The sequence below is a fragment of the Fusarium venenatum genome, assembly GCF_020744135.1.
Source record: "Fusarium venenatum strain MPI-CAGE-CH-0201 chromosome Unknown EDB82scaffold_3, whole genome shotgun sequence".
NCBI classification, from domain to species: Eukaryota; Fungi; Ascomycota; class Sordariomycetes; order Hypocreales; family Nectriaceae; genus Fusarium; species Fusarium venenatum.
The window spans coordinates 4,029,572-4,052,942 of record NW_027072131.1 but is presented as its reverse complement, the minus strand read 5'-3'; the positions used below and the strand labels follow the sequence as shown (position 1 = coordinate 4,052,942).

At 47.0% G+C, this 23,371-nt stretch overlaps 9 protein-coding genes and 1 non-coding gene across 10 annotated transcripts; 4 read left to right on the top strand and 6 right to left on the bottom strand.

Annotated features, from left to right (window-relative positions):
- Positions 1 to 129: 129 nt before the first annotated feature.
- EDB82DRAFT_464408 (pyridoxal phosphate-dependent transferase) lies at positions 130 to 1,824 on the top strand (the record flags this gene model as incomplete). The annotated part of the gene is made up of 3 exons (XM_025727647.2): positions 130 to 451; positions 507 to 853; positions 905 to 1,824. 3 exons carry the CDS (start codon positions 130 to 132, stop codon positions 1,721 to 1,723), a joined length of 1,488 nt encoding a protein of 495 aa, XP_025582093.2. The 3' UTR covers positions 1,724 to 1,824.
- Positions 1,825 to 1,994: 170 nt separating this feature from the next.
- On the bottom strand, positions 1,995 to 2,084 carry EDB82DRAFT_t179. The gene has a single exon. It is a non-coding gene; the product is annotated as a tRNA-Ala (tRNA).
- A 233-nt stretch (positions 2,085 to 2,317) lies between these two features.
- On the bottom strand, positions 2,318 to 4,283 carry EDB82DRAFT_432005 (major facilitator superfamily domain-containing protein; the record flags this gene model as incomplete). The annotated part of the gene is made up of 3 exons (XM_025727646.2): positions 2,318 to 2,505; positions 2,557 to 2,865; positions 2,918 to 4,283. 3 exons carry the CDS (start codon positions 4,281 to 4,283, stop codon positions 2,318 to 2,320), a joined length of 1,863 nt encoding a protein of 620 aa, XP_025582092.2.
- Positions 4,284 to 6,470: 2,187 nt separating this feature from the next.
- Positions 6,471 to 7,949, top strand: EDB82DRAFT_477732 (uncharacterized protein; the record flags this gene model as incomplete). The annotated part of the gene is made up of 5 exons (XM_065608096.1): positions 6,471 to 7,019; positions 7,091 to 7,099; position 7,150; positions 7,201 to 7,367; positions 7,440 to 7,949. 5 exons carry the CDS (start codon positions 6,471 to 6,473, stop codon positions 7,947 to 7,949), a joined length of 1,236 nt encoding a protein of 411 aa, XP_065464003.1.
- Positions 7,761 to 9,475, bottom strand: EDB82DRAFT_558602 (uncharacterized protein; the record flags this gene model as incomplete). Its single annotated transcript, XM_065609707.1, has 2 exons — positions 7,761 to 9,140; positions 9,189 to 9,475. 2 exons carry the CDS (start codon positions 9,473 to 9,475, stop codon positions 8,123 to 8,125), a joined length of 1,305 nt encoding a protein of 434 aa, XP_065464002.1. The 3' UTR covers positions 7,761 to 8,122.
- A 2,216-nt stretch (positions 9,476 to 11,691) lies between these two features.
- EDB82DRAFT_506889 (amino acid/polyamine transporter I) lies at positions 11,692 to 13,670 on the bottom strand. Its single transcript, XM_025727641.2, has 3 exons — positions 13,252 to 13,670; positions 12,689 to 13,200; positions 11,692 to 12,642 (listed from the first exon to the last, which is right to left on the bottom strand). Exons 1-3 carry the CDS (start codon positions 13,562 to 13,564, stop codon positions 11,911 to 11,913), a joined length of 1,557 nt encoding a protein of 518 aa, XP_025582088.2. The 5' UTR covers positions 13,565 to 13,670; the 3' UTR covers positions 11,692 to 11,910.
- Positions 13,671 to 14,269: 599 nt separating this feature from the next.
- Positions 14,270 to 15,627, top strand: EDB82DRAFT_464399 (uncharacterized protein; the record flags this gene model as incomplete). The annotated part of the gene is made up of 1 exon (XM_025727640.2): positions 14,270 to 15,627. The coding sequence occupies one exon, from the start codon at positions 14,270 to 14,272 to the stop codon at positions 15,563 to 15,565; it is 1,296 nt and encodes a 431-aa protein (XP_025582087.2). The 3' UTR covers positions 15,566 to 15,627.
- A 69-nt stretch (positions 15,628 to 15,696) lies between these two features.
- Positions 15,697 to 17,813, bottom strand: EDB82DRAFT_527090 (uncharacterized protein; the record flags this gene model as incomplete). Its single annotated transcript, XM_025727639.2, has 2 exons — positions 15,697 to 16,970; positions 17,414 to 17,813. 2 exons carry the CDS (start codon positions 17,811 to 17,813, stop codon positions 15,697 to 15,699), a joined length of 1,674 nt encoding a protein of 557 aa, XP_025582086.2.
- Positions 17,814 to 19,750: 1,937 nt separating this feature from the next.
- Positions 19,751 to 21,397, top strand: EDB82DRAFT_245668 (uncharacterized protein). The gene is made up of 2 exons (XM_025727638.2): positions 19,751 to 20,590; positions 20,641 to 21,397. The coding sequence occupies exons 1-2, from the start codon at positions 19,996 to 19,998 to the stop codon at positions 21,204 to 21,206; spliced, it is 1,161 nt and encodes a 386-aa protein (XP_025582085.2). The 5' UTR covers positions 19,751 to 19,995; the 3' UTR covers positions 21,207 to 21,397.
- A 10-nt stretch (positions 21,398 to 21,407) lies between these two features.
- Positions 21,408 to 23,054, bottom strand: EDB82DRAFT_538762 (uncharacterized protein). The gene is made up of 3 exons (XM_025727637.2): positions 22,609 to 23,054; positions 21,744 to 22,562; positions 21,408 to 21,696 (listed from the first exon to the last, which is right to left on the bottom strand). The coding sequence occupies exons 1-3, from the start codon at positions 22,856 to 22,858 to the stop codon at positions 21,557 to 21,559; spliced, it is 1,209 nt and encodes a 402-aa protein (XP_025582084.2). The 5' UTR covers positions 22,859 to 23,054; the 3' UTR covers positions 21,408 to 21,556.
- Between the last annotated feature and the right edge of the window lie 317 nt (positions 23,055 to 23,371).

Sequence of the window (23,371 nt, the reverse complement as noted above, 5' to 3'; positions counted from 1 at the left end):
GTTGGAAAATGGAGGGATACGAGCTATCAAGGAGATTAGCTATATAAGAACGAAAAGGCACACGACCACCTTCTCGAATCAACTCATCATTTATTTCCTCATCTGTGTGGTAGTACAACAGCAATTATCATGGCCTCCTCTACTTCCAAGCCGACAAACAGTCTTCTCTACAAAAACTTTCAAAAACACCCTGCAGCTCTCATCGAATCTACTTCGGGCATCTACCTCAACACGAGCGATGGCCGTCGTATTCTCGACGCGACCAGCGGCGCGGCCGTCGCCTGTCTAGGCTACAACAACAAGGATGTTCAGCAGGCCGTTGTTGAGCAGCTGATCAACGTTCCGTACTGTCATCCTGGCTTCTACAAAACCAAGGCAGCCGAGGATCTTGCTGATTTCCTGGTTGAGTCAACAAATGGCTTGATGTCCAAGGCGGTCTTGTGCGGATCAGGTGAGTTGGGGATACACAGTTGCCAAGTTTCACAACCATTACTTACGATATACAGGCTCCGAAGCTGTCGAAGTTGCCCTCAAACTCGCCAAAACTCACTTCTCACACCTCGCTATTCCCCAGACAGAGCGAAGCCACTTCATCGCTCGTGTAGGAGCATGGCACGGCGCAACATTGGGCGCCCTGACTTTGGGCGACTTCAAAGTCCGAAAGGACCCATTCGTGCAGTTGATCTCACAGAATTCGTCCCAGGTGTCAGCTTGCAGCGAATATCGTGGCCGAAAGGATGGTGAAGATGACGAGGCGTATGTGAAGCGACTGGCGCAGGAACTCGACGATGAGTTCCAGAGGATCGGTCCTGAAAAGGTTTGCGCCTTTGTGGCCGAAACTGTTGGCGGTAGTGTGAGTTAATTTGTTCGCTATATACGCTGTGCCGTGACTAACATCCGACAGGCTAGCGGGTGCGCCATGCCGATCAAAGGTTATTTCCCAGCCATGAAAGCCGTTTGCGAAAAGTACAACGCTCTTCTCATCCTCGACGAAGTAATGTGTGGTATGGGTCGCACAGGCACCCTTCACGCGTGGGAGCAGGAAGATGTTGTCCCCGATATTCTCGTGGTCGGCAAGGGTCTCGGTGCCGGATACGCGCCTGTCTCAGCAGTCCTCCTCAACAACAATCTCGTCGAGTCCTTCCAGAAGTCCGGCAAAGGCTTTGCTCATGGGCAGACATACATGGCCCATCCCCAGGCAGCGGCAGCAGGACTCAAGGTCCAACAGATCATTCGCGATGAGAACTTACTGGCTCATGTTCGCACCATGGGCGAGTACCTCGGTGCACGCCTGAAGGAACGTTTCCTTCCAATGCCATACGTCGGCGACATTCGAGGAAGGGGTCTCTTCTGGGCCATCGAGTTCGTCACCGACAAACAGACCAAGATGCCCTTTCCCTACAGCCTGGGTCTGAACAGCATGCTACACTCTCGGGGAATGAGCGCAGGCTACGAGATTGCTCTGTTCAACGCCAACGGTGGCTACGACGGGTACAGCGGCGACCATTTTCTTATCTGCCCGCCTTTCATTGTCACTAAGGCCGATGTTGACGACATTGTTGAGCGAACTGCACGAGTGGTCGAGGATACTTTCGCCGAGTTGGCCAATTCTGCTGTTTGGGAGAAGGTCACTTTGCAGATGGAGATTGACAACAGCAGCGAGGTGAAGGCATTGGATGCTGCTCCTGTGGTGGGTGTTGCTGTTGGTGTGGCTGCCCAGTGAGCTGTCATGGGATGGGTTCGGGATTCGAAAGTTATAGAGTTACCTGTAAATCGTTTATGTATATTTCAGATGTTTCATATTACTGAGGTTCTTATACGAGCGCTGTGTTAATTAAGGCAGGACGAGTATTGTTCTTTGCGATTTTACGTTCACAGTATGTTTTTCTCCGTCTTCCACCCATGAAATGTCAACATGTGAGTACCAAAAAAAAAAAACTCCATTTGACAGAGACACAAAAAGAGGATATTTAGTGGATTTTAACCACTTGTGTTGGACGAACAGGGAATCGAACCCTGGACCACTCCCAGATTATTCGGTTGAATTATGCTAAGGGAGTATTATACCACTAAACCATTCGCCCGGAATTTGTTGAAGACACTGCCACCAATTGATGCTCAACAATGGCTAGGGCAATATCCACAACGACTACTTACTCATGGCAAAGGCACGACTGCAATCATTTGTACTTGTAGTTTGATCAGAGGATATGAGTTGATAATTATTCATTATTCGTGTACTTTCATGACAAGTTAATACAAAAATCGCCTCAAACCAGGGTATCATTCAGTCTCTCCCACTCTTCCACAATATTTTCTACTGGTGCCTGCGAATATTGGCAGCACTCGCGCGACGGCTTGCAGATGGTGTACCACGGGGAGTCCCACGAGGTGTAACACGGCTCTCCCCAAAGAAACGGTTCGAGTTGCTGTACTGTCGTGCACCGTAACTAGGACGAGCAGCGACAGGAGGACGTTCAGGATCCTCAACGGTGCCAGCAGAGCCTGATATAATGTTAGTGTCTGTGTACCCTGCATCAAACCGAGATAACTTACTTCTTCGTCGGGCATCGTAAGCGACACTTCCACGGCGTCCCTGCTCAGCATTATCCTTCTTCTCACCAGCCAGGCGCTGGGCGAAGGGTGATCGTGCTCGCAGAGCGGGTCCCTTCCAGTAGATCACATAGACGGCTACGACAAGAACGAAAGAAATACAGAAGAGAATTGTTGAGGCGTATTCCAAGTTCTTGCCAGAGGATGCGCCGATGTTAGAGAAGAATGGAATGGCAGGAAGTGTGAGAACACCAGCGAGAAAATCTCGAGCCCAGCCGTTACCACCGGTGGCCGAAGCAGAGTAGGGGCCGTCTAGGTATTGTTAGCGAATGAAAACCGATTCACTTCATCGAGAAATACTTACAGGCACAAATCATGTAATCAATAGTAGCCATGTAAATAGCATAGTTGGCAATACCGACAATGGCAGCAAAGATCATGGAGCCAATCCAGTGGATAGGAGGACCTTGAATGGTCCAAGCAAATCCAATAAGGCCGATGGGTAAGCAAGGAGCAGTGTACAGCAAGAACCACAATCGCGACTCGTACTGAGCACGCTCATCGTCTGGCTTTTCTCGTCGCTCTTTAACGTTCTTCTTGATAGATGGAATGAACAGCAACCAGGCGATGACATAGCCAACACCAATAGCACAGAAACTCAAACCGACTTGAACAGCATCAAATCCCCATTGCCCATACACAAGGGCAAAGGACTGGATGAACATGAAGATAAGAGCGTCGGAGAAACCAGACAGAAGAGACAGAACCAGCACGATGGGCTCGGTGAGGAACATTTTGAAGGGGCGGGTCCAGGTGATAAGAACCTCCTTGGCGGAAAAGCGCTCGCGGAAGGGAACAAGCTCGTCAGGGCCCCAGACGTTGGCACCAGTCTCATTTCTTCTCTTCTTGGCGATGCGGTTCATGAGAATGGTACTTCGTGTTTCGGGGACAGTCAGGAAGTGGACGATTTGAACAAAGCCGCCAAGGATGAGCTGGATCCAGATGGACCAACGCCACGCGAGGTACTGCTCACAGAAACCACCAACAATGGGACCCAAGACGGAGCCGCCGACGGAAGAAAAGACAACATATGCAACAGCGTACTGCTGGTTGTCCGACTCCCACATGTCGGCGATCATACCGAGAGTGACAGAACCACCAGCCGATGAGAGACCACCAAGTGCACGGCCGACTAAAATTGAAGCAAAGTTAGGTGCCAACGCGACAGGGAGCTGCCAGATGTTGACGAGGAGCAGCGAAGCCTGCATAATAGGCCATCGTCCAAACTCTTCGGACCAAGGGGCCCAAAGCTCGCAACCAAAAGCATACAAGACCAAAAAGATCATAGCACCACATCTAGCTGCCTGAGCACTGACGCCAAACTCTTCAGAAATTCCAGGGATAGCATTCGAGTAGAGTGAAGTGTTGAAGTTCATCGAGACCTGGACCCAGAAGACGACGGTGAGGATGTACCACTTCTTCCACTTGGGAAAGGAGAAGCCGAGCTCATCGTAGCAGTCATCTTCTGTTATCTCGTACTTATCGTAGGTGCCGAGCTTTTCGAGGTGGGCCCCATTGATATTTGTGTTGTTGCGTGGGCTATGTTCGTCACTGCTGTGGTCTGTTGAGCCATCTAGAGCACCGTTGTGTTCCTCTAGACGCGAGTTGGCGACGTGTAGATCGTTTTGGTTGATGACCTGAGGTGGGTCATCAGAGAAGTGAGTTGGCATTTTGGACAAGACAACTGGTCTGTCTACCAGTCGAGAAGAGATGATAGAATAGTGTTATTAAGGTTAATTATCTGGGGACGGGGTAGCAGCTTGTTTAAAAAGCCGGGGATCAGACAGCATCTTACAAGACAAGATGCTGTGAACAGCACCCAGGTAGTTGGGTAACATATCCACTCTTGACATCATTCTCAGAAGAAAAGACCATACCCCGGAAATGGCGTCGTTGACGTGGAGTTAGTTAGTCAGTGTGTGGAGTTGAGAATTGGTTGTGCCGCTCTATCCGGAGTACTCAGAAAGGAACATGAGAGATCAACGGTCAATGGTGAGATTTACAAGATGCGGGTGACGGGTTACCCAGAGTGGACAAGCTTGTTGGTTGTGGTTATTTTATCACGCATTCAACGCCGCTGATCGAAAGACTGGGGTGCATCTGTCTTTTGCTGTCCAAAGGTAGAAACTGTAGAAACATGGGAACATAAGACTCGGCCGAGTCATGAAGTTTGGATTTCTAAAATGACGTATGAGAAATTAGTGACGAATATAACCAGCAATTTTCGTTTTTTTTTAATTTAAATATTATTACCTTTTCCAATCCCAATCGGTCAGAGCGAGATGTTTCCAGGCAGCAGAATTCTTCTCTCTCAAAACTCCACAATGACATGACTTGATGAAGTCTTCAAAACCAAATTGACTAAGGCCTGCTTATTCCCCTTGTTTTAGCACATCATTGCGTCATATTTGTAACCCTCTTCCCGCGTTTAACCCCTGATGGTCGGGTCTTTTTGTAAAAGGATTTTGATGTCTACAACTTGGAAAGCCAAGATGCCAAGGTAAAACGTGCCGTCCTGGGCGATCACAGCTGAATTCTAGGCGTTTCCTTGGCGGTAACCAAGTCATGACAATGTCTATTTACCAGGGAGAAATAAGCATACTCTCCATTAATCTACTTTCTGCCCGCCTATGTCCTGCAGAGCCTCCATCGGAAGTTACGATAATAATTAATTCCCATAACGTGAAATCAATATTATCCAACACAAACACTCCCAAAACGACCCGAATTATTATCTTGTTTAGTTCCAATCGGTCAAATTCTCGGTCATCTACTCCATGGGGATTTTAACCAAGCGGAGCCTCAGCCATGGGGTACCAGGGCTTTATGCCGCTGCCTATTCTAGTGGAGATTTTATAACAAATCTTGTGAAAAATCTTCTGATTCCATCACGAGAAGTTGAGTTTTGGTGTTGAGATTTTTCTCTTCTTCCGACTGGACCTGATAAAACAGGTTAAATAAGGTAGCATTTAGCCCTGCTTACTCCATGTTAGTGCAGATCATTTGTGACGTCATGATGAAGCCACTGACATCGTCAAAAGATATTCACGACTCTACGCTTTGATACTATCAACATGCATCATGGGAATTGAATGAAAGAGCCATAGATACTCCGCGTTGAGTATGAATCTCAATTATGTCAATCCCAAAGTAAGTAATTTCAAACGGTTTAGTAAGATCATAACTGCCATATATTTTATACTATCAAATGGTAAATCGCTATCAAATACCAAAACTAGCACTGCAACCAATCACTAAACATATTCGCAGAGCAATATGAACAAGACAAGACACCTTTTAGTTGAAAATTCATGGGATATCGTCACAAACTTTGCGCCGTTCATGGTGATGCGACAAGTGTAACTATCCTAAACCTCTCCGGTAATGTTGACACTAAACATGGAAAGATGAGGCCGAAAGAGACCATCAAGGCGGCAGCGGTTACTACCGTTTGAAATCATGGTTCAGTTGACTGTTATTGCACTTTTCGTCCATGTCGTCTTTTATCTGCGCCAAGGAGCTGTCATCACATTTGACGCCTCACATACCACAAATATGGGGCTCAGTGAAAAAGCAATACAACCAACTGAGGGAATTGAACAACAGGCCAATCATCTTAGAGATAAGCAGAACTTGTACAACATATGCGCATATCTCTATCTCTATATTGAGCAAAAGTTAACAAACATCTAGATGCCTAATAGTTGTAAGCATCATGAAAAAGAGTTCTGGATTACCAGCCACGCGTGGCGCATTATCGATAACTATCAAATGATTTTAGCGCCATCTACTTTTCTTTCTCTTCCTCTGTCAACACCAAAAAACTTCACAAGTCGCGTGTCACCACACAAACAGCCATGTCAGGTTTATCGCGGTCAATCAGGCCTCTGAGCCATTGCGTTATTCTGCGAACAGCGCGAGCACTACCACGTTTTTCGTCCCACTTCACAGCCAAACCGCTGACACAAGAGGAATTCGTCAAAAAAATGGCTTTGAAGAATCAAAGACAATCGGCGCGCGAAGCGTATCGAGAAACCCTTGACAGCCATGTTTGCCATACAATTCGACGCAAAATACCTCCCGTTCCAATGGATGCACAAGACATAGAATTTCCCCAACAACAAGAACCTGAATTGACCGAGCTCGACGAAGATCTTGTCGGATCAGACTCTTCGGACCACGTGTTTCTTAACAACACATTTTGGCCCCGTGAAACAGGATTGCGATTTGCGGCCATCAGAGAGGCAAGAGATCAAAACCAACGTTTCGCAGCCGCCACGGAGGAACAGTTCGACACTTTGTGGGAAGACTTTGTGAAATATTGGCCTCGGATGTTCTTCCGAATGCGCGGATTCCTATCACCTAACCTTCTCGAGGATCGGGTAACGATTCGACCCAGTGATGTAGTACGTTTCTCCCTCTCTTCCGTACATAGAGATATGACATATGTGGCAATTAGTTAACTACGATGTTGCAGGACTACTCAGTAAGTTACTATAAAAGCATTAAATCTTTCCGCAGCTAACCTTGTTCTAGGGTACGATTGCTTTCTCCAGTGTAGCAATAATCAAACTGAAACAGTTCCAGGTGATGTCGGCATGCAATCACTGTACGGTTTTCTCCATATAGCTCATATAAACTGGCTGAGGAACACGGGCAGAGGTCTGAAACACCAGAAATGGGCCGAGATGATTTCTCCGTCCAAGAATCAACCTCTGATGAAGCATGTTAAATCTAAAATGCATATCCTCAAGGTATATCCTGCGTCGTGTCATGCTCGAGACCAAGTATGCGTTTAACTAACCGTTGGAAACCAAAACAAAAAGGCTTTGCAATATTCCGACGAAATCTTCGTAAGGTACAAAATAAGTGCCTTACCGCTTAAAGACAAGTCTGAAGTTAGCCTCAGCTCCTCAATTTTGTCCACTAAAGAATGTCTCGAGGTTGCGCGCTCAATCGATACATTTACCTTCCTAGATCCCAAGACGAACTATGTTTCACGTCTCACCCCAAAAGATTTTTTTCCTTTTTACGAAACATTGGAAGACACATGGTTTTACCAGCAAGAGGTAGCGCGAGATGCTGCATTAATGGTCAATGATACGATTCATAGCGGTCTCGAAGACCTTGAGGCCAAGATGACACAGATGGTGCCCAAGACGTTCGGCGAGCTGCGCAAAGCTCTTAACAGTCGCGCATCCAATTTCAGCAGTCGATCAATCAATATTAACCAAAATATGGCGGGAGATGGTCCTGATGACAAGCCGATTGAAGATTATTTTCTTAACTGGCTTCGGGATGATATAGCCAAAACGAAGCACAAGCAGCCTCAATGATGGACATTGTCTTTGAGATGGGGCGCTTCCAGTTGTAAGAGGAGAAAGACGATTCAGCCTATATCTAATAGATCAATTCAAGGATGGGCTTGAAATGTATTACAATTACTACTCAACAAAAAAAGAACTCTATGCTATGTAGGCTGTGCTAAGCAATCAATGTCAGATTGTATTTACTCCTTAACAACAACCGGTCTATTATGCCACTTCAACTCTCCTTCTTTAAAGCTCGGCTCGGGCAACCAATCTAGCGTAAAGGCCTTTAGAATCGTTGGACAACACATGTGCTTGGCCAAAATGGTATCACCGTTGATGTACGGTAAAAGGTACTGGTCCAGCAACTTCCAGAGGATGTTGTCCCACATGACAGCTCGTGTCGACGTGCCAGCCAACTTGACATCGTTGGTGACGTGCGCAAGACGAATATTTTGGTACTCATCAAAGGCTTTTGTTAGGTCCTTCACATCCGGGTTCTGGTTTTCAAGGAGAAGTGCGCGAAGGAGGTTGATCAGCACAACAGTGGACTGCCACCCTGTGTTGAGACCGAATCCAATGTTGGGTGTCATCTTGTGCACCGCATCACCGAGAAGAACAACGCGGTCTCTAGACCAGGTCTTTGCAACACCTTCTTCGAATGGAGCGGTGTAGAACCACTTCTTTGACTCCCAGACCTGCTTGAATGTGACGCCAGGTGCCATGTAAACATCCTCGTACTTCTTGGCCAGTTCATCAGCCTGCTCATTGGTGATCCAGTGTCTTCCCGTGGTCGGCTTGTCGAGCTTGAGATAAATTGTAAAGAAGTATTTTTTGTGTGAGGGCATGATAAGCTGGGTACTGAATCCTTCCGAGTGGCACTCGTAGTCTGTTCCCTCGATAAGATCTGTTGAGAGCTCTTCGCCGTGTCCGTAGAAGCCGTAGAATGTAGTCGTAAAGTCTTCGTTCTTGGTCTCGCTTTCTTTAGTCTCTTCGTTGACAAAGTCCCGGGTGATGCTGTTGATGCCGTCGGCGCCGATGAGGATGTCTGCGTCGTACGTGCTACCATCTGAGCAGGTGACTTCGACTCCCATGGGCTTGGATGATATGGATGTGACTTGTTTGTCCAGTAGAAGTTGGTTCGTTATATCGGAGAGGTTGTCCTTGAGTAGGTTGACCAGATCACTACGCTGGAACAGCATCCATTCATGGCCGTGGCTACTGAAGTTAGTATTATCACTGCAGTCATTAAAGGGATCAACTTACTATTCACCAATATTCTTAATCATGTCACTCCAACTCATTACAGAGCCATCGCGTCGTAGATTGCACTTCTTGGCCATAGGCAAATGACGGTCATAAGCATCCTTGAGAAGACCGAGCTGATCCAAGATGCGAGAGCTGTGAGGCCAGATACAAACGGAAGCGCCCCAGTTGAGATCGGCTTCTTTTCGGCGCTCCAGAATCTTGTACTCAATTCCAGCTCGCTGAAGAGCTAGGGCCGCGAGAAGGCCTGTTGGGCCAGCGCCGACGATGAGGACTTTGAAACCCATTTTGACAATATAGATGAGACAGAAGAGGAGAAAGAGAAGCTAGAGGGAATTCTGGTGATTTTTTATTAGTTTCTGGACCTCCTATTCTAAGGCCTAACATATGCACATACACTCGCTGCAGTGCAACTCGATTAACTAGTGATGCTACCCCAGGTGCCCAGTCGTGGTTCGACACAAGGTTCATACCCTTGCCAGTATCCAGAACCGTTGGACCCAGACGTTGGGATCGGCACTCGCTTGTAATCTAGTATGGTCTTCTAGTGGCTTGCTATTCGATAATACGAGACCCTTGAGGAAAAGGAGGAATCGTTTCATGTAGCTGAGAGAAAAAGTTTGACTGCCGAACGCTACGCTGTAAATTGTGATGCTCAAACGCAATTCGGATCCAACTCCGCGGAATTAGTTTGTTGATCTGGACCGGCAACGCCGGGTAGTGCCTTTCGTTATCCTATTTCCGCTGAGATAGTCTAGCACTTAACTGACTATAACCTGTCTTCTATGTAAAAAGCTAATCCAGACACCCCGGCATCGAAGCTATCATGGAGATTGATAGATAAGCTCTCTAAGTTGGTACTGTGCCTAGGCCCATCCCGTAGGCATGCGAAAGACTACATACTAAATGTCTAAGGGATACAACAATATATCTTTTATGCCTTGGTCGACGCCGGTCTTGGGCCATTCATTCACTGTATCCTGCATAGATTTGGTAGTTCTCAAGGTTTCTGCCCACTAACCATCTTCCAGGTCACCACGAGTTTTGAATTGCATCCCAGTCACGTTCGCCCTCTCCCAGTGCTTTACTATTGTTGAAATCGTCTAGATCCTCGCAAAGCATCATATCGTGATCGAGGAAAAACTCCTGTCCATCACAGGCGTCGAGCTCTTAGAGGTCCATATCTTCCAAAATCTGCCACATTCGTCGCCGATTCATCATGCCGAGAGGCATGTCCAATCCAACTTGACCATAGTCCCAAAGTTTGAGCGAAAAATCATGACACCCGCTGTATATCGGCCTCTGGAATTTGACGGGACGAGCCATGATCTGCCGGACTAAATGCTCCCAGTCCCATTCTTTGCCTGCTTCAATAGGAGAATATGGGAATTGTTGGACTTGTTGCACATCTAGATCCCAGAGGAAGGGTAGCTTGATGAAAAGCTGCTTCCAAAAAGATCGAGACAGCAGGTATGTGGGTTGCAAGTCTGTGGATCCGTACCGAAGATATTCTGTGATTTCTTCTAGGAGTTCTTGTGGCAGATTGAACAGATTGTTCTGGAACTGGGAGGCTCGAATTGATGGTGACACAGGCCGTCACTGTATATTCTCGAGTAAACGACCTGTTAAGTTCGGTATTTGGAGAGGATCATGTTTCCACTAAACAACTGTCAGGTAACCTATAAACAGAGCTATAGAGCTTGGTGCTTACCCATTCATATGAAGTGAGGCTGGAACAACCTGTAAAATAATATGCAGCATAGTCTTTGAATTTGGGCCAAATGTATGTTCCCTTCCCGGTCTTTTGCGGTATGGAGGGAGCATAGCTTGTGTGTAGGTGGCGTACTAGATCCTTTGAGTACCGCGCGCTCATAATGCCCCAAATGTCGTAGAAGGACTCCAAGGTTGTGATTGGTGATAGTTGTGTAAATTGACGAGCGAGTGAGGTGCAAGTTCTGTGAAAACCATAAAGAATATGGCCACTCTCATCTACTTTATTCGTTCGTGCCCCCTCTTTGCTGGGAAGCCGTGTCAAGTCGCCCCAGCCCTGGTCTTCACCATCTGTCCAACCAGTGGCCGCAAGCCATGTGAGCAGCTCACCGGGATGGCTGGTTGCCTCTGGATGTTCGCCCAAGCACTGAGGTCCTTTGATTACAACGGCATCCTGTAGTCACATATCAGGTATCATACTTGCATAGATTGAATATCCGCGGATTGCACATATTGGTTCCTCTCTATGTCGATCCACCATGTCGACTGAACCAGGTATGAGAGTTGCGTTTTGAGCTGCCGGATCTGTGAAAATCATGGAACGGCGCGAAGGCTACTAGGTAGTTGATTGACCTAAGTTGATCCTCCTGTTACAGCTATTCAAGTACCTAGTGGTGGACCCTAAGTTTCAGCCAGAGTAGTCATCGGTGAGAGATAAAACACGCTATCCATAATTCATTGATATCCAAGCTTTAGCTAGGGTACAACAATAGTGCATCATCAGCCATTTTGTGAAGATTGTGTAAAAATCATGTATTTATGTATCTATAATCAAAGCAGAAATTCTTGATCGGTCTAGGTAGATGTAAACCATATTATTCTAGTAATTATCCAACCATACCCCTGCTCCTCATCCAATTTCATTATCCAGTATGTTTCAAGCACAATGTTTCGATCTTTTGACGGTCATGAAAACATGACAAGAGACGGAAGATACTCTCCGCATCTCACTCTACCTTGAAACCCAATACTGACGCGCCTTGTAGAAAACCAGACCCAAGAGCCAGATGGCCATGATAACGAGGGCCTGCACGGGCGCAAAGATAGCACCCCTGACAACGACGAACCCGCTAACGATTACAAACACAATGGGGTTGACGGAAAAGGTCTTGTACGGACGCTCCAAATCAGGCTCGCGGTATCGGAGGATAATTGCTCCGAGAACAGTGAGGAAGAAGAAAGAGTATTCTCCAAGACCATTGAGAGTCAAGAGTGCTCTAAAACTGCCAAAGAGGATATAGAAGCTGGCAAGAATAACTGAAAGGATAACGGCATTGATCGGCGCATCTCCAGCATCTTTGCCTGACTCATCAGGTGTAGTCGTTTCTTCTTCGGCGGAGGGTTTCAGGCCGACCCTTCCAACGATGGTGAATAGACTCGGGATCCAGTCCTTTCTCGCTGCAGCAACACACATTCGACTGGCGACGAAGGAGTTGCCCAGCAGAGAACCTGCCACGACTAAACATATAAGTATAGCGGTAACAATACCAAAGCCTTGGCCCAGAAGGCGTGTTATGGCGGTCACTGCTACGCTATCTGTGGTGCTGACGACGTTCCATGGGAGAAGGATGTAGTAACCAGCGTTGGCGGCCAGGAAGCAGATAATAGCTGTTGGGATGGATGTGTTGATGGCAAGAGGAAGTTGCTTAGCAGGCTGTGAAAGCTCAGCGGAGACATAAATCGCCTGATAACATTAGTATATGGACTTGCAAAGAGGAGTCAAAACTGACCTTGTCCCAACCCGAGTAAGCCCACAAAGCTGCATATAAAGCCGCAGAGTAGTGTCCAAAGATCTCCCACTGGCTCAACTTACTCCAATCCGTGTCTGGCCCATCAGGATTGTACGTGTCACGATACTTGAACCACGATTTCTTGTACCAATCACCTCCACCAACTTCCTTGTTTGGATGCGCAATGTGAACGCCCACTACAGCAAAGGCGGCGACTACCACAACAAGGATACTCAGGAATTTGAGGACAACAAAAAAGCCATTGAGACGCGTGCTGGCTTTTGTGCTAATGGAGTTTGCAACGCTCATGACAACTAGCACAAGGATAGAAAGAAGCTTGTGCTCTAGTCGGCCATCTTCGTTAATGACGCCTGCAGCTGAGTAAGCGCTCTCGACAAAGACAATACTGAGAATTGCGAGAGTTGCGGGCATGACGGCGACGATCCATGTCCAGGCTGCTAGAAAGCCCCATATGTCGCCATAAATATGCTGCAGATATGGCTGGACTCCGCCTGTATCACGTTAGATTATATGACTACCGTAGCAAGTAACAGATGTCTGACCTTCTCCTGGGATAGCGGTGCCGAGCTCAGCAAAAGTGGTAGCTCCAGTCCAAGCCAAGATACCTCCAATGAGCCAAATTGCCAGAGCGATACCGGGTGATGGAACATTTGTATCGATCGAGCCGGGAGACGTGAATACACCACTTCCGATGACGATGCTCACAACAATACCAAAGGCTTCAGCGGCGCCGAGGTTACGAGTGAAGGTTCCTCGGGTCCGAGTCTCTCGCGACGCGTCGGATGAGACATTCTCGTCACGCTCCGAAAGGAGAGGCTGTTGGACAGCAACATCCTCAGATTGGTCTGGTGGCATTTTGAAGTCGATATCTCCGATGAGAGGTTATCAACCAGGATTGGGAGATGTTGAAACAAGGTAGATTGGAGTGGTCTGTAAGATGGAGTCATCAACTAACGTTACCTACTAATGTCGTTACTAGGGTAGTTGCGTGACAACGCGGTTAATTGTCGGTAGACTATGACGTGACGGCATCTTCCGATGATACAACAATAACCAGGTTATCTTTTATCTTGTTTTATTCTCTTCTTTACCTACTATTGGGCCTGATGCTCCGCTCCAAGCATCAGAGTATTTCCTCAAGATTGATTATCTCATTGAAGAAATTGTTCTTATGTCGATCGCTGTTAGATATGGATATGAAACAGTGACATTTGCCCTTTGCAATTAAACATGATCCCTGTTCTCCAACTCCTGACACCGCATTACAAGGTTATCCTCGCAAGTCGACATCGCACAGATAATTAAACCCATCGGACTATTTTTCAAAACATTTTGACCTTGAAGTGAAACCGTTTATCTAGAAATCTAATAATCCACCAATCAACATGAACTTGGTAGCATGTTTATTTAACTTAAGGCCATCGGCTAGCAGGTTACATAACAAGCATAAACACCTTAAGTAGACTGTAATCCTTCTGTTCCGAGTTCGATTGTCATTCATTTCTATTCTTCCATTCTTTACTTCAAATACATTCGTTTATACCGCCTCCGTTCGCTACAATGGGTCTCGTCAACATCAACACAGTAATTGGCCTCCTCGCCGTCGGGGCCAACGCTCTCCCCCAGAGCATCCCATCATCTTCTGCCCCGGCGGCAGAAGCGGAGGCATCTTATACCGCGAACCCAAACGTTGGCCCAGGAGGCAACAACTTCAAAGACTCAGCCCATTTCCGAGTCTACGCGGGATCTGCCGAAGCGACCGACAAGGCCCTGGACATGCTTGAAGGCGCATTCGACTGCTTTGTTGGAACACTCAAGTGGCGCTCTTCTGGACTCTCTTTCAACGAACAAACCGATAGCGGCCCCTTACACAAGACCAATGTTTACACTGTCGGAGCTCTAAACGGAGCGGCTGGTGTAATGCACTCTGATGCTGAGAGCGGATCAGCTTGGTTGGAGGTTGTCAACGAGTATCTTGCTGTTCCCGGCGTGACCGTTCACGAATACGGTCACGGGCTACATTACCACCAGCAGGCCTGGGTCGACCAGGCGAATACTGGTGCTTGGTGGGAGACTTTGGCTAACTGGGCAGCTGACACGTACAAAACATCGGATATATGCGCCAGCGCTCGCAAAGCCCATAACCAAGAGACTTCCCCTACCGAGATAGAGCTCAAGAAGCTTCTCGGTGACTCTCACCAGGTTATCGTGGACGGTACCCCAGAGTCTGGCAACTACTACCAGGCCTGGCCTTTCCTGGCTTACTTGACCAACAACCCCGATGACTTTGCAGGTTTGGGCCAAGACACTGTTCGTCAGTTGCAAATTCAGTATGAAAAGGGAAGCAACGAAACTCCTCTCCATACACTAAGCCGTGTGTCTACGAATGCCACAGTCGGCGATATCGTTGGTCGATACTGGGCGCGCATGGCCTATGTCGATATTGGCCATTCTTCCGCTCAAGAAGTCTTCTTCCAGCAACGTGCAGAGATTGATTTTGCACATGTCGAACCTTCTGGTGACGGCTACAAGCCTACAGCGGACCGCGCCCCTCGATACATGGGAGCCAACATCATTCCTCTGCAAGTTACTGGTAACCAGGTTGGTGTCAACGTCGCTTCGGATGGCGAGTTTGTGGCGACTGTCGCTATTTACCGTGAAGGTGGGGAGACTTCTTATACTACTCTTGTCAATGGTGCTGCCACCGTTAGTGTCCAGGCTGGAGATGATGTCAGTGTTATTGTTGCGAATGCTCCAGCCAAGCCTATCATGTACAATGGCTTCGAGTTGACTCCCGAGGTTTCTGAGGGGCTTGATTACACTCTTAGTCTCACTGGCGCGAGTCCCCAAGCTTAAAAATAAAGGCACCTCCTATTCCTGTGCATATAACATAGTTACAAGTAAATAAGACCAAGTAGACATACAACAGGTTTCCCCCTGTCTCAATCCTCCTAGTATTATCATTGCTCAGTCTAGAAATCGACGCATCACATTTTTTCTAACCGTCTCTCGAGTCTATTCAACACCAAAGTGCTCGCAGTACTACTCCAGATGCAGTCCTTAAACTCGTTAGCCGCCTCCTTCACCTGATGCCGAATCTCCTGCTTCACATCATCCAGGATCTCTTGTCTCATGCGCGCCATTTTATTGTCCTCGTTTATGCTCAAAATCCATCCTGGCATCGGCCTATACACCCATTCGTTATTCTGATGGCGTCCACACGTCGCAGCAATTGACCCTCCTACCATGATGCAATTCACAGTCCTGTATTTACCCATCAACCGCACAGGCATTCTCGCTGTTCCAACAGGGATATCCGAGAGGTTGACGGTTTGATGGAATATATCGTCTTCTTTATCTTCTTCGGACGTGTCTCTGGTTTCCGAGACTTCAGACTCAACATCTTGATCAGATGGTTCGTCTCCATCCTTGTCAGATTGCCGATTTTGGCGTTTTGGGTTGATATGACAAAAGGCAGTGATCCATCCAGTCACCAAATGAGCGTCTTCGCCATTTGGGGGTGTTTTCCTAACCATGGTCTTGATAAACTCGCGCGCTATTACGCTATCTGGTTCACGAGCAGTATAGTGAAGAAGGCTCAAAATGGGCCGTATGTTTTTGATGAAGAGCTTCACCTCTTCACCCTCATTTCTGAAATCTCTCAATTTATCCAGGAGGCTACCCCAATCTAGAGGCGTTCCAGAGAGGGTCGCGAAATGAATGCCACCCTTTCTGAAGCGGAAGTCGCCGAGAACCTTCTCTTTGAGCTCTCGACCGAGGAGCAAAACACAAGCAGCCGTAATGTCTTCTGGACACGTCGTACTAAAGCCTGGCATCAAGGAATTCGTACGTTCCCTCGAGAAGCATTTCCTGTTGACGAGATACTTCATTTCCTCGGCCAAGGTAGAGAAGTTCCGAAAGTCCTCCTCGTTCAAGGTCGGAACGTCGAGCTTTGCCTCCGACAGGGATTCTTCTGTGCGAGGGAGACTGTAACGGCCGATATTCTGGAGGATGGCCAGCCAGACATCATCAGGGCGGACGATCAGGTGCTTGCCCTCGTTGTATGCGCGGCAGGTTGACCAGACGAATCCATTTTCTGAACCCGCAATGGTCGTGTGGTCTGGTGTGCTTGCGCAGAAGTTGCTCTGCGCATAGCTTGATCGTCGAAAAACGCATGGGGAGGTGCCCCAAAGGATATCGCGATGGGTCCTGGCGCATCTGAAGTGCCACTCTGGGGGTTGTGATGAAGTTGAAATTGTTACTGGTTTTTATTAAAGTTTGTGATTCGACTTAACAGGAATAAAGCATTCTTTTATAATTCAACTAAACTTTGTCAGGAAGGCCGAGTCTAAGTAAATGGCTGCGGAAGTTAGAATATTGTCAAGCAAAAGTTTAGAATGTTCATGCGGCATATTGTTTTTTGAACCCTCGTTAAGCAGAAGAACTTAAAGCTATAGTGACTCATCTTTCAAGAAAGAGAGTCCATCGATAGTTTGGTAAAGTCTATTGACTATTTCTCATACATGTTCCACTTAAGTTTGAATATAAGCTTCAACTTTCAATGAGGATTTGAAAATACCCGCAGTCTATGCGTTGTCACAGTAAGAATGAGTCTTCAATTTGCTAAGCTAAAGAATCTTAGTTTGACCAAAGCATTTGACTCAGCCCTCTATCCAATGATAATGTCAAGCTCAAGGTTGTTACCCTCCTTAACCTTGTAATTGGTCTTAATGTTCCTGCGATCAATGTTCAGAATCGTCTGCTCAGTACGCTGAGACTCGCGAGATCGGGTACGGTCTGACGCATTGCCGTAGTATTCAGGCAGAGCCTTGACACAGGTGATGTCGTCACCCAGGCCGGTCACTGTGTCGACCCAGGGCTTGTAGTTATGCACGCCCAGGGCGACAAAGAAAGCCTCCTTATTTTGCTCAGTCTTGAAGCGCAGCATACCAGAAGTACCACTGCTGCCCATAGTGAGAGTCAAGACGCCGTTCTGCTCGGTCCACTGGCAGCCATTTCCATAGTGCCAACAGGCTTTTTCAACGATGTGGAAAAAAGCGTTGGGGTTGGTTTGAAAGACACGGACTTTGATGGTGTAGGACATTCTGAGTAGGTTAGCAGGGTTCAGAGAAGAAGAAAAGCGTTCACTGACTTGCAAGATGTGAGTCTTCAAGTTGGGTTTGTTTGAGTTCAGGCTGAAGTTGTTGAGGTTGTGAGGTAAGGATGAGAAAAGATAGGATCAGCTGGGGAGAAGTCGCCTTTTATGTCCATCGGAATCAACTGAGAGCCAAGTATCATCTCTTTCTACTCGGCCTTGAGATGCTCCGTCTTGCACCACTTCATGTCTCTGGCGTCTTGCGGTGAAGGCATACTTTGATGATCAATCGTTAGGCCATGTCTCACATTCTGCCTCTGCATTGAAGACCAGTGGTTATCCCGATAATCGATTGGTTAAATGTTGATATACGAAGCTATGCAGTGGGAAATGTAACATCATGAAGGATGGTGCATTGGAGGCAGACGATGGAAATGTGGCTGGCTGTGTCTTTGCGCATTTCCAGTGTCGCCCAGGCTTTGTTTACCGTCAAGAGATCATTCTCAGGATCTACTATGATGGTTAAGGGCGGACAACTCATCAACAAGTTGATTAAGTGTATCTTGCAATCGTACAGAATAAATCTAGGAGTTCCATTCCCTCAGTTACTTACTAACAACACAAAACGCACCCATAGTCACCGCGCCCCGATCCCACAAGAATTTGCTGTTCGATGATGACCTACCAATAGCGAGTTTCGTCTCACTGCAGGATATGTAAGACAGTAACCTATTCGCTGATGAATGCATGTTCCACGGCTGACCGAATTGTGCGGGGTAGAGTCTGAAAAGTGAAAACCATCTATATCTGACAATATCGGAGGATGAACCCACGAATCCAAATTGCCAGTCTTTGTTGCCATCCAGATCGTGGAGTTGCTTCTTCCTATCTACATGGTCAAGGGGAGCGAAACATTGCCATTTCACCCTATTTTGATAGGCTTTTCACGTCAAGAATACAAGAATTCTCTCACTGCGAGGTCGGACTATTGCGAGTACTCTGATTAAGGTTTCAAAAGCATAGGTCTCACCCAACCACATACACCTCTACGATTTCAACATGCTCAGTCAATATTGATCAAAAAGAGTAATAGGTTTGCATTCAGCTCCCATTAACCTGTTGATTGACATGTAAAGTTTCCCAGATCGTTGCGAATTGTCTTGGATCCCCTCAACTAGAATATGCGCGTCGTCAGAACAAGTCTTGCTTCCGTGGAATCCACCACGGCCCGTGCCTAAGATTGAACTCATTTCTTCCATGGTATTCCTTCGTAATGTCCAATTGGAATGTTCCTGCATGCAGGCTGTGTAATTTATTGGCCACAGTTAAAAGTTTTGATGTTATGGAAAGACATCGGTTAAGGTCGGTCAATATTATCTCAATCGATGTAACCATGACTGCATAATGTCTCAGAGAAAGGACGGGTCACCCAGTTGGAACTGAGAGCAAAAGAGGAGTACGACTGCTATATTCTAGTTAGATGCCAAATTTTCTTGACGTTGTTTTCTCTTCAACTTTGATGGAGAAAACAATGGGGCAGGAGACCTTGGTTTTAAATGTGCCTTTTTGAAGCAGTTCAGATGACCGGCAAACACATGCGGATTTACAGCACGGAATTCTAAGACCCTTTATACTTCATCTATCTATAAAACAAGATGTATACTTCAAGGCACTAAATAGTCGCATGGGATATAGTTACCGCCTCTACACACACTTCAATTCAGCAATTTGGTACGAGATGTTGAGGCTTGAGAAGATGCAATTGACGTGTAATCAAATACAAGGAATGGAAATTGAGTATCGTCAGACTTCATAACGTTGAGTGATAACAGGTGGATTACCAAGAGGTCTAACATTGTCGGACAATCCTGCCTCCGAGTTCCTGGTTTGACGGACACAACTTCAACACCACAAGCCTAATATAGTAATTACTATTTTCTACTTTTGGATAAAGTGCTTACAAGTTACCAAACTCTCAATACCGCCAAGAAGATAGGTTAAGGATTCTGCGGTTACATCACAATCTTACTACACTTGAACTTACAAATCCATGATTAGAAATCACGATTGCACCATAACAGCATTTCATCACCACTCTTGGACTATATAAAAGTCGACTAGAGTAGCTGAATTTGCAAGCAATACATAACATCATTCGATTCAGAAAAACGCATCATAGTAAAATATAATCATGGCCCCCATTCGCACCGCCATCGTCGGCCTTTCATCTTCCGCAAAAACAAGCTGGGCTTCAAAAGCGCATCTCCCTTACCTTCTGTCTCCCCTCGGCCGTTCAAAGTATCAAATCGTAGCTCTTCAAAATAGTAGCGTTGAAGCGGCTCAGAATGCAATCACACACTATAATCTCCCCTCTGACACCAAAGCTTATGGCACACCCGAAGATCTCGCAGCTGACAAAAACGTTGATCTCGTCGTCGTAGCCACACGAGTAGACGTCCATCACTCAAACGCTCTTCCTAGCTTAAAAGCTGGAAAGACGATTTTCGTCGAGTGGCCTTTGGCGCAGGATGTTAAGCATGCGAAGGAGCTTGTAGATGCGGCCAAGGAGACTGACGTCAAGACTCTTGTTGGGCTTCAGGGGCGGTTTTCGCCGCCTATTGTCAAGATTCGCGAGCTACTGAATGAGGGTCGGATTGGAAAGGTTCTGAGCAGTGAGCTTCATGCTAGTGGTGGAACGAATGATAGAGAAATTCTACCTTCGACGTTGCAGTACTTTACCCAGCGTGCTATAGGTGGAAACGATTTTACCATCGGGTTGGCACACAGTAAGTAATACGAAAAGAGATGACAAAATAAATAAGGCTAATGAGTCTAGTATTTGATTCGTTCCAGTCCGTTCTTGGGGATGTCACAAATATTAAAAGCCGTCTTCACTCGCAGAGACCCAACGTCCGAATTCGCGATCCGACGACCAACGAGATTATCAACAGAGTTACAACCGATGTCCCAGATATCACCTTCGCCACAGGAACCCTCCAAGAATCCAAAACCGTCCAGAAAGACGCTGCTGTATCGATCCGCTTCCGCCGTGGCCAGCCGTTCCCTGGTGAACCCCCTCTGACCATCACCATCAACGGTGAAAAGGGCGAGATCAGGCTCCGAAGCTTTGGAGGTACTGCTCTAAATGCGGCAGGGTACTCCAAACCTGTCACCATCGAAATCCACGATTTTGAGACAGATACTGTTGAAGAGGTTAAGTGGAAGTGGCAAGCGTGGCAGGAAGAAAACGATATCCCGATCATTGGAAGGAGTATTGCAGCGGTTTATGAACAATTTGCTAACGGTAGAGGGGAGGGCCTGGTCTCATTTAGTGAAGCTTTGAAGAGACATGAGCAACTTGAGGGGATGCTCAAGCAGTGGGATGCTGAGAAGTCTCAGTGATTTTGTCTAAAGCTTTAGTTAAATGGTCGGACATAGGATAGGCACACGATGAGTGTATGCTTACTCCTATCTCTCGTTACAACATTAGGCATTTTACTTTATCAGAACACAATACGTACTTCAGAACTGATTGATGAGAGATCGGAGTTATGAAAGGAAATTGGTGCAGATATCATTACTTTCCTCTATATAATCTTTTCACTCTTAATCTTCAATGTTCTTCGAAGCAATTTATTATCATTGATAACAATTCCGTAACTCATAATGCTTTATGTACCATAATTAAGTATCCATACTCCAATATTAATATCCTCAGCATAGGCTTCTCTTTTTCTCGACTTTTGTTAAGTCTATTGGTCAAATTCACCAGCGTAGAGCATCTCACCACGCTTTTCGTTCATGGTCTCCCACAGATCCCGCTCCTGGAGTTCAGCCTCTCGCTTGGGCAATCCAGCGAGCTCAACAGCCTGTGTCTCCCTCTCAAGTTGAACTAAAACAATTAGTATAACCCATGATTAAGCAGAGTGTAAAACTTACCGTGCAAAAAGACAGCAGCCCTCTTACCAGAGAAGAGAGCATGGGGAACATTAGTAGTGTTGTCAGTGTTGGCATCACCAATGGCGTAGATACCAGGGACGTTGGTGATCAAGCCAGCACTGCCGTTGGCTTGAAGTCGTCCACCGTACAGTGTAACGCCAGCCTTCTCTCCGACGTCAGAGCGCTGCTCATCAGGGAAGCTTGTTAAGAACGCGGCGCGCTCAACGGGCTTGCCCTCGGTGAACTCAACGCTGAAGAGATCAAACTCGGGGACAGAAGGAAGGCTGGGGTCAGCATTGTGTGTGTCACCGTTCTTGAGACGCTTGACCTCTGTGATAGTTCTGTTGTCGACTGTAACGTTGTGCAGCTTCAGGTACTCCCTCCACTGAGGAAGATCCTGGTCTGCGAGGGCTTGTGTGGTACTGTTGTCGGTTCCGTTGACAAAGGCGTACACGTTGGAGTTGAGTGTGGCCATCTCTCTAACAAGGCCGGCAACCTTGTTCAAAGGTGCGATGAGACCGAGGGGTTGGTCGGCGTGCTCGTGACCGTCGCACCAGGGACACCAAAAGATGCCCTTGCCCCAGTTTTCAGCAATGCCGGGAGTGTCAGGAAGAAGGTCCTTGATACCGGTGGCAAGAACGACCTTGCGGGCTGTGATCTTCTTGGTGGGTTGACCGGGGTAGTCAACTGAGAGGGAAAAGGAAGTGTAGTCGCCCTTTTGGCTCTTGATGTCTGTGACGGTGGCATTCTCCATCTTGACAGTGTCGTAGTAGGACAGCAATCTTCTCGCCTCATAGCGGTAGTATGCAGATTGAACACCTATTCCATTAGTTTTGGTCTTGTTGAGATGGGGCATATCACTCACCATCAAAGCCGATAACATCGTGCATGTGTCGAGTAGGTCCATTTCGGTACAGTCCATTGTCGAGAAGAAGGACATTTCTTCTTACACGAGCAAGACCACTCAAGGCTGAAAGACCAGCTGGACCACCTCCAATGACAACGGCGTCGTAGTCAGTCTTTGGTAGCTCTGGGACTTTTGAGTCTTTGGCAATGGCAGCAGCATTGCCGAGGGTGAGAAGCGCTGAAAGCGAAAGAGTCTGGAAGAAGCGCATTGTGAAGGACGAAGTGATTGATGCTTTGGATACTCAGATGAGGTGAGAGTAGGGCATAGTAGAATATATATATAGAAAATAAAGGCTCGTATGTCTAATTAAGCTGATTCAGGTAATGCCATCTCTCACACAATCTCTCATTACGGCAGTTGTAAGTTGTGATCGCCAATGCAACCAAGCGGGGATGGGACGGGCCTCTTAGCTGAACAGGGCCCTTGTATGCCGTGTCTCACTCTCAGCTTGCTCGCACAGCAGGAGTCTAGCCATAAGTGATAGTGGGTGACAGTGGGTATCTCCGTTGTCCAACGCCATCTTTTCCCTGCAAGATGCCATTACTGGGGGGTTCACGCAATGTTACATCCCATCCCATCCCATCCCATCTGTCCTTCCTCGAGGTAATCAAAATGAGATGGAGGAGCGGGAAACCCGGGATCTCCGCTTTGCGCTACTGCAAAAACTAGATAGAGTAAAGTCAATGCACTCTCAAAACTCTGTAATGAGAGAAAAAGGAGC

Excerpts from the sequence above, each read along its gene's own strand:
- EDB82DRAFT_538762 (XM_025727637.2), bottom strand. The coding sequence starts at position 22,858 with ATGCGCTTCTTCCAGACTCTTTCGCTTTCAGCGCTTCTCACCCTCGGC. Across the intron at positions 22,563-22,608 it reads CGATGTTATCGGCTTTGATG|GTGTTCAATCTGCATACTAC; the intron begins GTGAGTGATATG and ends CTAATGGAATAG. Across the intron at positions 21,697-21,743 it reads GGCTGCTGTCTTTTTGCACG|TTCAACTTGAGAGGGAGACA; the intron begins GTAAGTTTTACA and ends TAATTGTTTTAG.
- EDB82DRAFT_245668 (XM_025727638.2), top strand. The coding sequence starts at position 19,996 with ATGGCCCCCATTCGCACCGCCATCGTCGGCCTTTCATCTTCCGCAAAA. Across the intron at positions 20,591-20,640 it reads TACCATCGGGTTGGCACACA|TATTTGATTCGTTCCAGTCC; the intron begins GTAAGTAATACG and ends TAATGAGTCTAG.
- EDB82DRAFT_506889 (XM_025727641.2), bottom strand. The coding sequence starts at position 13,564 with ATGCCACCAGACCAATCTGAGGATGTTGCTGTCCAACAGCCTCTCCTT. Across the intron at positions 13,201-13,251 it reads CACCGCTATCCCAGGAGAAG|GCGGAGTCCAGCCATATCTG; the intron begins GTCAGACATCTG and ends AACGTGATACAG. Across the intron at positions 12,643-12,688 it reads CTTACTCGGGTTGGGACAAG|GCGATTTATGTCTCCGCTGA; the intron begins GTCAGTTTTGAC and ends TAATGTTATCAG.